The 14,264-nt window shown below is 32.6% G+C and overlaps 1 protein-coding gene across 2 annotated transcripts in view; it reads right to left on the bottom strand.

The window, feature by feature from the left end:
• The window catches only part of LOC148304903 (uncharacterized), a 30,654-nt gene that overhangs the window by 7,413 nt on the left and 8,977 nt on the right, over positions 1-14,264 (bottom strand). For both annotated transcript variants that reach the window (XM_088267558.1, XM_088267557.1), the window contains one exon: positions 11,230-11,368. In XM_088267558.1, the coding sequence (XP_088123684.1) occupies positions 11,230-11,355 (126 nt within the window). In that variant the 5' untranslated portion in view covers positions 11,356-11,368. The remainder of the gene's footprint in view (positions 1-11,229; positions 11,369-14,264) is intronic.

Here is a 14,264-nt window from a genome sequence, read left to right as displayed (position 1 = left end):
CATTGTATTATATTTTAAAACTTAAGAAACGTTCTCCTGAAAAATCAAGTTTTTTGATTTATGACGTTCTTGAAAGGAGTGAGCGATATATGCTTTATGTACCACCGCTCCTTTCAAAGTATGACTGACAGCATAAATAAAATTTTATATGTAGGTTGGCCAAACAAAGAAAGGAAAACATGTTTACATTTAACCTTCTGAACTATAATTGCGTGGGTTGAAAACAAACCCTTATTAAATTTTAAGGGGTGCAAACACTACGTAGGCGTGTAATACTCGTATAAAGAGGAAGGGATAATTGCATCATTATTGTTGTACTCAAAGAAACATATTATATTTTATTCTTCTTCAAGGTTGCTATGGGCACAAGAAGTGGAGGAGGAATGATAGGTACTAAAGAAGATGACTAGAATACCCAGGGTTTCATATCCGTACTCATAATATCTTGTGAAATTTGTGCACATTTTATTTAATGAAAAAACATTTGACTGAAAGTTTCTACATTATAGCGAAAAATCACAATAAAAATCACATATATATATATATATATATATATATATATATATATATATATATATATATATATATATATATATATATATATATATATATATATATATATATATATATATATATATATATATATATATATATATATATATATATATATATATATATGTATATATATACATATAAAGTTTCGTACAGACTTTCTTGGTGAAACTGCATTTTATATGACAAAACGACAACTCTACAGTTTTTTCCATTTTTATTTTACTTGACCAGTGACCGGGTTTCATCGTTACGGACATCATCACACTGGATAATGTTAGAAACGACGAAACCCGGTCATTGGTTAAATAAAATAAAAGTGAAAAAAAAACTATATGGTTGTTGCATTATATTTTATGCTATATTTAGCCAAAAAATACTGTTTTAAAACACAAAAATGAATTAAGTTTCTGACTGAAAAAAATACTACTTTTTATTTTGTTTTACAAATGGATGTCTTTAATTTGTCATTCGGTTTACGTACGAATTACTTGATTAATAGAAAAACCGACACTTATTCTATATGATCATTAATCATTCTTGTTTTCGTAAGGCTTGTTTGATAGTAGGCATATCGATTACAAGAGAGAGGGGTAATACTAATAAAGAGATAAATTTGCCTTTATTGTTCCGAAAGGAATTTTCATATGAAATTTGATTAATCTCCGTCGTGGCGTCGGCGTCGACTCGCCCTAGAACGAAGTACAGCAATGGTACGTGACAATAATCGTGTAATCCTGCGGCTATGAGACATTATTTTTTACTTCATAAATAAAATGTCGATATTTTTGTCATATTTGGGGGATTTCCTCTGAATCACTATTTATTTCCTACTATTTCCTCATTTTCCTACTATTTCCTTATTTTCCCTACTTATTTACTCATTTAACGGCTGTGTTTTCGCTGAAACATACAGTGAGACCTCTGTTTTACGTTTTTAAAGTATTAAAAAAAACTTAAATAGAGAAAAAATGTAAAGGCGGGGTATTAAAAGAAAAAACATCATTTTTTTGTGAAAATGATGTTGATGAGTTTTTTTTAATACTTTCTAAATAGAGGAGAAATGTAAATGGGTGATATTGAAAAAAAAGTGAAAATCGTGTAGATGAGATTTTTTGCGTATGTTTAAATTAGGGGTATTGAAAATAAAAACCTTTAAAAAAATGTAAAATTCCACCCATTGCCACCTTAGTCTTGCCACGCGATCAATGATATCCTGTATTTTAGTTCTGTTCCTGTAGATGAGATTTTTTGCGTATGTTTAAATTAGGGGTATTGAAAATAAAAACCTTTAAAAAAATGTAAAATTCCACCCATTGCCACCTTAGTCTTGCCACGCGATCAATGATATCCTGTATTTTAGTTCTGTTCCTGTAGATGAGATTTTTTGCGTATGTTTAAATTAGGGGTATTGAAAATAAAAACCTTTAAAAAAATGTAAAATTCCACCCATTGCCACCTTAGTCTTGCCACGCGATCAATGATATCCTGTATTTTAGTTCTGTTCCTGTAGATGAGATTTTTTGCGTATGTTTAAATTAGGGGTATTGAAAATAAAAACCTTTAAAAAAATGTAAAATTCCACCCATTGCCACCTTAGTCTTGCCACGCGATCAATGATATCCTGTATTTTAGTTCTGTTCCTGTAGATGAGATTTTTTGCGTATGTTTAAATTAGGGGTATTGAAAATAAAAACCTTTAAAAAAATGTAAAATTCCACCCATTGCCACCTTAGTCTTGCCACGCGATCAATGATATCCTGTATTTTAGTTCTGTTCCTGTAGATGAGATTTTTTGCGTATGTTTAAATTAGGGGTATTGAAAATAAAAACCTTTAAAAAAATGTAAAATTCCACCCATTGCCACCTTAGTCTTGCCACGCGATCAATGATATCCTGTATTTTAGTTCTGTTCCTGTAGATGAGATTTTTTGCGTATGTTTAAATTAGGGGTATTGAAAATAAAAACCTTTAAAAAAATGTAAAATTCCACCCATTGCCACCTTAGTCTTGCCACGCGATCAATGATATCCTGTATTTTAGTTCTGTTCCTGTAGATGAGATTTTTTGCGTATGTTTAAATTAGGGGTATTGAAAATAAAAACCTTTAAAAAAATGTAAAATTCCACCCATTGCCACCTTAGTCTTGCCACGCGATCAATGATATCCTGTATTTTAGTTCTGTTCCTGTAGATGAGATTTTTTGCGTATGTTTAAATTAGGGGTATTGAAAATAAAAACCTTTAAAAAAATGTAAAATTCCACCCATTGCCACCTTAGTCTTGCCACGCGATCAATGATATCCTGTATTTTAGTTCTGTTCCTGATTTCTTAAAACTACCAACAATTTATCTCTTTATTATTTAAACTACTACTACTAAAAAACACACCTAAAACTAACTAACCATCACGCTTCCTCTCCGCAGGGGCAGACAGAGATAATAGAACCCACACCATTCTGTTGGTATGCATGTTCTGTTAATATTTTTGTCATCTTTGAGAGATTTTCTCTGAAACACTATCTGTTATTGCTTGTGTTTTCGCTGAAATTTATAGAAAAATACCTAACTAACAAACCATTACACCGCCTCCCCGCAGGGGTAAGCGGAGAGAATATAACCCTTTCTATAACTTTGTCTTCACAAACAATCTCTACATAACCGCCGATTATTCTGATTCCTGACCTGACCCCTTCCAAGTATTTGAAATACTTGACGGTGCCATGTTTTCCTCTGTCTTCGTCTGCTCCTATTGCCACTACATTTACTACATTCGCCGCATAAATTTGTTTTACTGCTCTTTCTACACTCATTCGTTCGACATATTCGGTATGCATTTCCTAATACTTAACCGCTTATTATTCTGACTTCTACCTGACTTCTTCCAAGGAATTTGAAATACTTGATGGTACCAAGTTTTCTACTGTCTTCCTCTGCTCCTATTGCCAACTACTGTTCTACGCGCTATCTCATTGGCTTCCTCCCTGCTGGAGTTGGAAAGGTTATGTGCAGATGTCTACACTCATAATCCAAAAATGCCACGTGCGGTAAAAATGATAAGATAATAAATTTAAGATAAAAAATTGATCTTAAAAAAAAATCTGGGTGACACATGTCAACCACACTCCAGGGTTAATATTGTCAGAATCCCAATAGCCGATCGCTTACCCTATATCAGGGATGGCTTACCTATGACACGCGAGATAAAAAATAAATTATATAAAGAATTCAAAAACGTTTTAGATAAAAGATAAAAATTCAAAACATATTTAAATAGCCGTGTGTATTTTCTTCATTCATCAATAGTTTCGCAAACGACGAAAACGAAGGATATGACGTAAATCACATATAAAAAGTTGACTTACCGACGAAAGTATTACTGCTTGTATTATATTTAAAGCTACCAGCTATGAACCCGATATTAAAAAAAAATGGAGCATCCAACACTAAAAATCTCAACATTTATGAAGTTTTAAGGGTTTTATATATATGTTTTATTATGTCTATTTTTTGTTTATCTCTGCAATTAATAAGTAGTTTACTATTTTTCGATGTATTATTTATTTATTTAAACTTCATGTACAGAAAATAAATAAGTACATTGGCGGGCTTATTGCTAAAGAGCAATATCTTCCAATCAACCAATAACAGACTAGTGATATTGATCAAAACGTTTGATAGCTATTTGCAATCAGAGGGTAGATAGTTCTTGAACATTAAAAAAATAATAATTACAAAATCGACTTATAAAAAACAAATTACAAAAGATGATAATAAGGAGGGCAAATGAAATGGAAGTTCAAGGATTAATGCTTTGTGTACAATAGATATACGTTTTTTTTTTTGGGTTTTTTTGGTTTGTTTTTTTGGTGTTTTTTTTTTTTTTTTACTGGTTTTTTTTTGGGTTTTTTTTGGTTTATTTTGGTTTTTGTTTTTTTTTTGGTTTTTTGGTTTTTTTTCTACTAACGACCCCTAGCGTTTAGCAGGGCAATAAAGTAGCTAACAGAACTCGTTAATGCCTTTCGATATTTTGTTGTTGGATACGAGTGAATGCCTACATTAGAAACTCATTACCGACCACATTAAACAAAATACATATAATGTTAACAAAACCACTTATCATGATATTTCGTGTCTGGAATGTGAAGTGGGTAAATAGATAAATTGATATCGAACGCCTATCAAAAAGGAAGTATAAAATGAATTGTACAATCTACATATCGCTCACTCCTTTCAAGAACATCATAAATAAAAAAAAACTAGATTTTTCAGGAGAACGTTTTTAAAGTTTGAAAATATAATACTATGTTTTAAAAATAAATATCAAACCACTTATTGAACTTTTTACTGTGCAACAGATCTTTTTAGGTAAAACCTGAAGGTCTTTTCTCCATTTGAAAAATATTTAGTATATTTATAAAAATAATTAAACAATACCTTTTCTTCAAAATGCAAAAACAACACTTTCTGCCCTGTAGCGGGTAAATATTAAGTTAAAAATATGCCTCTTTTTCTGGGATATAGTACATTTTCTGGGCATTCCGAAAACATGCACAACTGAAAATTTACGATTTTTGATTTATGACGTTCTTGAAAGGAGTGAGCGATATATGTATAAACAAAATGTAAATATTTTGTATATTAACCCTCAATAACTCTATTTTTATATTTTAACTCTATTTTAATATTTATTATTTCATACATAATATTATTTCTATATTTAAACAATATTTTTTAGAAATTAAAATGTTTTAACGGGAGCTCTACGGAACGGGAAGAGAAATGTTTTGTTCTAGAAAGGTGAAATAAATTAAACACATAATACCCTTCCCAAATAACCTACCAAGTACTCATATTTCCCGTGTAAATATAGTTCCTTGTTCTAAACAAATAGTTTCGAGGCAAAACTGTATATTGTTTCATTGTTTGCACGCGAGTCATTGTAATTATTTTTACCGAAGGTATTTTTCCTGACATTTCTCCTAATTTAATATTTTTAGCGATAATATAAAAAGTAGTTTCTACATATTCTATACCATAAAAAAATAACGAACAGTTTCACATGAAGGATTTAAAAAAGCCGTTCGCTTAAAGATTGTACACAAAATTTATTTCGATACATTTTTCGTTAGCAGAAGAAGATATTTTTCATTTCTTTGTTTTTTAGTCTTTTTTTAGAACCTAATAATAACCCAATACAAATGTAGATTAGGCTGAACATACCGCACCGAAAAATAAGTTAAAACGGTTGTTTGTTGTTTTTATCACTTCTCTTGGTAAGTCACTGAGCATACTTTTTCAAATAACGGCGTTTGTAGATAAACATCATTGTTCTCGTCACGGCAGGATAATATCTATCGGCAAACAAGTATAGAAAGCAATAAAACGAACATTTATTGAATATAGACTTTATATTTAGGTCATACCAACTTCAGCTCTCGGCAAACAGCACACAATACCCCATGGCGTCATATTACGCCATTATGGAACAAAGCTATTATTACAAGTGCTTGTTTTTCTCGAACAGCGATAGAGCGAAATAGTCGTATTATTGAAGTAAATGCGAATCTTGCAAACAATGCGAATTCTGCTCTTATCGCGGACCAAAGAGCGACATCGACTAATATATATGGTACCATATGTATAGGGTGGCGCAAAATGAATCATCCTATCGAAAGATGTTATAATTTTTGCAAATGGCGTCGTACGTTAATCATATTTGACATTTGAAAAACTAAACAGCTGCAGTATACAAACATATTGATAAAATTGAAATCAGCACTGGCGGCAGCCATTTGACAGATATCATCTTTTCCACTTAACAGAAAAAATGGAAAGGTCAAAATAAAGGTTTCCATCACTCAAAATATTTTTTTATTTAATAAAAAAGTTATTTAAACATAAACATGGATTAATTTTGCACCATATTAAATTTGTTTGTATACTGCAGCTGTCTAGTTTACAAATGTCAAATATGATTGTTGCACGATGCCATTTGCAAATATTATAACATCTTCCAATAGGGTGATCAATTTTGCGCCGCCCTGTACAAATAGTACATTTTAAAGCCGATTATACAAAGTTCGCGAATAATGTCTTTTGGGGTTGTATGAAAAGAATATTACTGTACAAAAATCTTCATTTAAGTCAAATAAATATTTACTGATGCACGAAAAATATTTTGAGTGTTTATTTTATAGAAACCGTCACGAAAACGTTGATTTAATGGCGAAAAACGTCACGAATATACTATAAAATTTTGTCAAATTAGCAGATCTTCTATATTGCATGACGGAGTACGACTTTTCATGTGTAAATGTTCTTTGATTTATATTTGTAAATAACATACATAAAAAATTTGCATCACATTATAATAAAATAACACAGTGGAGGCTGTATTATATAAATATGTAAATCATTTTATTGAAATAGGATCATATTTGAATTCCTTTGAATGAATATTTTTTTCACAACAATTTGAGTAATTGTTCACAAATATGGATTTTTACCCGTGGAGAAGCCCCAGATTTGTGAACAGGTATTTGGACACACTCAAAATGATAGGATTAAAATAACTAGTAAAATTATAAGACGCATAAAACTGAAAATCATGTTTTCAGGTGTTTCCTATTATGTTAAATAATCCGGGGTTCGGATCTTGCATATATACAAATAAAAGGGTCTTTGCTAAATAATAGCTTTCCCAAACCAACCGTAGATGGCTCCAGTGCTACAATAAAAATAAATATAAAATTTTATAATGTAAATATATATTTAATGGATACTATTTTACTTTCGGATTGAATTTTTATGAATTTTATATGAAAAATCGATAATCATAACATTTTAAACATATTTTACATTCAAATAATAACGTTTTTTTTTAAGATGGGAATTGCATGTATTACAATATTTTCCTTGCTTATTATGTTCAAAGCTTTATAGATCATTAAGTGGATTTTTGTTTATTTAAACTTAAAAAAATGTTTCATTTTAATCGGTGTTGGGAACAGGAGGGGTAATCTAGTGTGGGCCAAACAGGGACTTTTCAGCATATGCTCATTGCTGGGAGTAAACCACGTAAAACTCCTCAGGAGAAGCCGGACCGTTGACTGTCGTCAGCAGGACTTCCGTTCCACCAGAAGAGGGTTCGGCGTTTTGTGTCCTAGCTTGGTTTATGGTAGCAATGTCCTTCATTATTTTCATCATTTATGATACCACCTCTCGTGACAGTTTCTTATGTAAATAATAATGGTTATCCACTGCAAAATTAATGTGTGTGTTCGAGTTTCAAATGGATGTAAAGACGGGCAACTCAATCATAGCCATCGTTACCGGAAGTGCTGCACATTGACTTTAGTACTAATAATATTTCCAAGACTATGACGTCACTCTCGTTTGTTTTGTAGGGAATCTAGGCCAGTCCGCCTTCACACTATACACTATACAATATAATATAAGAGCTTCAGTACCAAGTACAGTATTAGGGCATTCGTGAATAGATTACACACTCTCGGAAATGGCCGTGCAATCAGGCGACCACTCGACTCTACAAGTCAATCCTTGTGCCGCATTTCCAGAACTTATAAGCATTTATAAAACAAAATACACACAAATAATAGTTGAGTAGATGCTCGATTGCAAAACTGATATCACAGGTACGGTTTCCACCAGAGAGAATAGAACGTCACACCAATCTGTCTTTGCACATAATCTTCGCCTCTTCCACATTCATAAATCTTATACATACACGCCGATTATTCCGAACCCTGACCTGACCACTTTCAAGCATTTGAAATACTTGATCATGCTATGTTGTTCCCGGCCTTTCCCTGCTTCTATTACCAACCACATTCTCTTCATAAATTTGTTTTACTATCCTTTCTTCACTCATTCGATTCACATTTAAAAATAAGCTTAACACACCTTTCTTAATTTAATCAATAATGTTAATGCCTCGCATTATTTCCTTATATCACCATTTGAACATCTATCATACAACGTTTTAGTCAAAAATCGTCTAATGTATGGAAGTGAAGCATGGAGTTGGCAAAAGAAGGATGAAAGTAGACTGAATGCAGTCGAAATGCGTTCTCTCAGACGAATATCCCCATGTAAAAATACATTATTTATTTATTGATTCGGCATTAACTTTGTGGAATGACATGTTGATTATTTAAAAAAAAAAACACTTGCATATACCACTTAATGAGTTTTTTTTTTTAAATATACGACTAGTTTCGAAAACTAACAGATATTTTCATCTTCTGGTAAAAATAAAACTAATTTTACCAGTATTTATAGTTATTTCAATTTTTAATTTTAATTATGTGGCATATTCAAGTGCTTAATTTTTTAAAAATAATACATTATTTGCCTTTGTTAAATCATGTTAAGAATAATTAAGTACGGGATTCCCTTATTTAATGCTTGATTTTTTTTTTCATTTCACATAACATAACATTTTCAATTGATTCACAGAATTTTCCGGTCGAGCAATGGAGGAACATCGTACAAATTATCCCTCTCAAATTTCAATTCAATTAATACGCACCCGAAAAATGACACACCCAATGAAACTCCCTAAAAAATAATATTATTGTGGGCACTTAGCTCGCGTGAGGTGGGGCATATTTACATAATTTAGCTACCGTACTTGCGCATATCGCTCACTCCTTTCAACAACGTCATATATCAAAAATCCACAATTTTCAGATGTGCATGTTTTCGGAATGCCCAGAAAATGTATTATATCCCAGCAAAAGCGGGATATTTTTAACTTAATATTTACCCGCGACAGGGTAGAAAGTGTTGTTTTTGCATTTTGAAGAAAAGGTATTGTTTAATTATTTTTTTAAATAAAGTAAATATTTTTCAAATGGAGAAAAAACATTCAGGTTTTACCTCAAAAGATCTGTTGCACTGTAAAAAGTTCAAAAAGTGGCTTGATATTTATTTTTAATACATTTTATTATATTTTTAAACTTTAAAAACGATCTCCTGAAAAATCAAGTTTTTTTTATATATGACGTTGTTGAAAGGAGTGAGCGATATGTATGTTCATTATGCTAACACGCTTGCGAGTTTAAAGCTGTATTTTATTACATACATAAAATTTATTAAAAGGTACTTATACTCATACAACATACTCGTACATACTTGCGGTATGGGTCGCGTGCAGATGTGCTATGGGATTGTATGTAACAGGCGTCATATAATTTCCCGCATAAACGCGACAGAGCAATTTTTTTCTATAATACAGTCGTTTTCACTCGAGCAACATAAATTCACTTAGCAGTGGTCATACTTCATTTAAGGATTTGTACATTATGCTCGAATTATTTTTATTTTTATTATTTAGATTGGCAGTGACAGGGACATTGAAAGCTTTTTTTTAAATTAATGTTTTACTTAGTAAATACCACTATTTCTTAAAATCTACTGTGAAAAGCTATTCACAGTAAAATCGGCATATAATTTTACTCCACATTTTTTTAAAGGGACCCGCAATACCTCTACTTTTAGAGGATTGTCTGCCGGTGAGATAGTAAGGATGGGGAAGGTAAATGTGAAAAATACATCGCAAATACCCAGACCAATTGAAAATAAATCTCTCTTGAATTTATTTGCAATAGGCGGGAATCGAACCCGCGACGCCAGTTTCCCATTCGAGCATCTGCCCAACTATGCCACGGTGGCTGTCTTATTCTAATAATTTTTGCAACTCAGTTCATGAATTGAAATTGCTTCGCAAGAGAGATCAGTCCGGAAGCCTAGATGGTTATATATCGATTGGGAGCTTTATATGTCACAGCATCCCATGGTAGGATGAAAGAGGGTTAATGGGAGACATTGTGGCGTAGTTGGGTAGACGCTCGACTGCTTAGCGTCGCGGGTTCGATTTCCGCTAATTGAAAAGTTAATTCAAGAAAGATATATTTTCATTTGGTTTGGGTATTTGTGACGTATTATTTATATTTACGTTCCCTATCCTAACTGCAAACAAGCTTCTAAAAGTTGAGGCTTTGTGGGTTATTCCTTTAAAAAAAATGGCTGTTGGGAAGCTCTGTATCTAGTGGAATGGAAGGTCTGCTGATGACAGTCAACAGTCCGCCTTCTTCTGAGGAGTTTTACGTGGTTTCTTCAAAGCAATGAGCAAATGCTGTGAAGTTCCTGATTGGCCCACACTAGATTACCCCTCCTGTTCCCAACACAGATTCAAATAAAAACATAACGAATTAGTTAGAAGAAACAAAAATCTACCTAATGATCTGTAAACCTTGTACATAATACGCAAGGTAAATAATATGGTCCGCCTCCGTAGTGTAATGGTCAGCACGCTCGGCTACCGTTCTGGAGGTCCCGGGTTCGATTCCCAGAGGGGGGTCTAATAAATATAAGGGATTTTATCACTTTCATATTTATTCAATATTACCCTGGACTGGTACCTGAAGTTGAGGGCTGATCACCTTCCTTCCGTGTGTTAACGATCAAGATAACACTGCGTTTATATGATGCAGTGCCCTATGCACCATTTGGGTACGGATAGGGGTTCGAAAAAAATAATAAATGTTCCCATCGTTAAAAAAATGGTTCTGTATCTATTGGGAGCTTCATATGTCACGGCATCCCATGGTAGGGTGGAAGAGGGTTGATGGAATAGTGGAGTGTCACTGACCCTGGCCACCTTCCCGTCCAGGTACCATTGCAGCTTGGTGTTAGTCCCGTTGGCGAGCGCGTCCAGAGCCGGCCGGTTCCAGGTGACGTGCTCCCAGTGGTCGGTCATGATGGCTGCACAGAGCATTGCGGTGGAACAGCTGAGGATCAGAAGAAAGACAATATTACTAGTCCCCTTAACACATTTCCACGTAATACATTCAGGGACAAATATTATATACAACAACATTTTGAGTGTGTCCAAATACTGGATTACAAAATCTGGATTATCTCCAATTACAGGAGTTTTTTTTCATATTATTTTTTGACACCCCATCAAAGATGAAGAAGAAAATGGAAGTCTGGAAGTATATGGACACACTCCAAATGTAATTATCTGGTCAAATTATAAATTTAAATAATAAAAATGAATGTGATATTTTCTGGCGTTTCTCATGTGTGTGATTATAATCCAGGATTTGGACCTCACATACTAATATATGAATTATTGCTTAGTAAAAAGCTTCTTTTCATCTCACCAATAGATGTCTCTAATGAAGTTTTAGTGATTCAAGAATAATATTTCAAAATTGGTTCATATATATAGAACCAAGAATTTCAGTAGTGTGGTTGTCAATAATGGGTAGAATTAGTGAATGTTACACGTGTGTAAAGTGATCACTTAAACCAGCCTTTGACGGTCGTCAGCCCCGTAAATGCCCAGACTTCCATATTCTTCTTCATCTTTGATGAGATGTCAAAAAATAATATCAAGTACCTACATATCATGAAATAAATCTAGACCACATAAAAATTTCATTACTTTAATAAAGTTGAATAAATATATCCAAAATTTCACAAAATATATGTGTTTTATTTGTTTCAAATACCCTATAGATTCTCTGTACTGTAATCCGAACGATCATCTAGTCCGAACAGAGGGTAAATTTTCGGCGTTCGGAATAAAGAGGTTCTGCTCTGTGTACTTGTCTACGCAAATCTGGATTACATCCGATTAAGAGTTATTTTTCCTTTTTTTGACATCTCAACATCAACAAAAATATTTTTTTCCTCATTCCAATATAGATGGCTGCCGTGAATTCGCACATACTGTGTTACGAGTTTGGTCAATACGAGTATATCTAGAAGTTCCAAAAATTTGGGTAGTGTGGTTGTAATTATGGGTAGAAAATGCCCAAAAAATCAGTAATTTATTATTAGTTCGTTGCCAAATTTAAGTTATTTTTTCGGAATGTTGGGGTTTTCCAACTAGGTCAAAAGCTTGCAATATGCAGCCGGTTCAAGCTGTCGGGGCTATTAAAATTTTCGAGTTTATGCTCTCAATATCGAGTTTCCCATTTCACTGTAAATTCTGATGCATAATACGTAGGTAAAGTGAAGCGGGTTGATTTATGTAACGGATATTTACTATACACTAGGGTGATATTCTATGACATAAATATCCTGATGATAAACGATAGATCCCCTTTTAGGAGATATTTATTTATCAATACAAATGAAAATGTTAAGGTTAGTTTGTTCAAAATCTCAAATCTCCTCAAGTTGTTCACCGATTACTTTGATATTTTGACACAATTTTGCATTTCTGCGAAGTTAATATATTTCGGTCACTCCTTTCAAGAACGCCATAAATCAAAAATCGTCAATTTTCAGTTGTGCATGTTTTCGGAATGCCCATAAAATGTACTATATCCCAGCAAAAGCGGCATATTTTTACTTAATATTTACCCGCTACAGGGCAGAAAGTGTTGTTTTTGCATTTTGAAGAAAAGGTATTGTTTAATTATTTTTTTAAAATTTAATAAATATTTTTAAATGGAGACAAAAACCTTCAGGTTTTATCTAATAAAATCTGTTGCACAGTAAAAAGTTCAATAAGTGGCTTGATATTTATTATATGTTTTAACTAAAAACGTTCTCCTGAAAAATCAAGTTTTTTGATTTATGACGTTCTTGAAAAGAGTGAGAGAAATGCGATGGTAAGATATAAACATGTTTTTTAAGCAGTTTTTATGACTCCGATGGCAGAGTTGCTCACGGTGGACAGTGTTTCTTGACAGGTGATAAAATATTGTATACCCACAAGCATTGTGATATTTAACATATTTTCTAATTTAACCGACTGAAGGACAAAAAAAACTGGTCATATTTAAAATATTGTGAATAAAATTTTGAGGTTATAATAAAGCACTTTTTACAAATCGAAGTTTTCATCTTAATAATCTTAACAAAGCTATGAATGTATTACATTCACTGTTATTATTTTAGAAAATGCCACGTGACATTAGGTACCTAAGTAATATAAAGTTAATCTCAAAAAAGTAGTCTTTTGAGCATCGGTAAATAAGTAAGTAAAAGGTATAAGCTCAATAGTAAATTTATTTAAAATCCCTCTAGAAATATAAAGATGCGAAAAGGCGCGAATAAATTATTGAAAATATGAGTTTGGAAACTCTATTGTGTAAACAGTAATCTCAAAACATTTATGTAATATATCGTTCTTAATCTAAGGTTACCGACCCCAAAAGCTCTTGTTTTAAATTTTCACCATGAGGAAAAAAACAAGTTTCAATAAATCAATTACCCTTCCAGTTATAAGCGTTGGGATTAGGGGTACGTACATAACGAATAACAATATTTAAATAGATAAATCAGACAAAGTTCCAAAGTAAGATTAAAATACGTACATATACGAGAACGGGGAACAAAATAAGGGAATTAATTTAATTATTACAGCGACATAGCATCCTGAAAGGCGAGGATATTTCCAAAACTAATAAAAATGCCAGAGAGCGGAGCTTGTCCTTGGTAGGACACTAGAATTTTCTCTCGTAAAATAAGCAAGAAACTTAATATCCTCGCAGAAGCTAATGGCTGTTATATAAAACTGCTTTCGAGTCTCGCTAACTTGAGCAATATAAACGTATTTATTTCAAAAGTTAATTGCAATCGTGTCCCACTTTTCGCTTTTCAGATTTACGAGTACTACCACCAGCTTGTTGTACGTGTATTGCGCATCAAGGGCTGGATTTTAAA

Source organism: Brachycentrus maculatus, unplaced genomic scaffold (assembly GCF_059751285.1).
Source record: "Brachycentrus maculatus isolate JH-2025_06_01 unplaced genomic scaffold, ASM5975128v1 h1tg000299l, whole genome shotgun sequence".
Lineage (NCBI taxonomy): Eukaryota > Metazoa > Arthropoda > Insecta > Trichoptera > Brachycentridae > Brachycentrus > Brachycentrus maculatus.
Note: the sequence above shows the minus strand (reverse complement) of the source record. Positions and strands in the feature narration are given on the sequence as shown.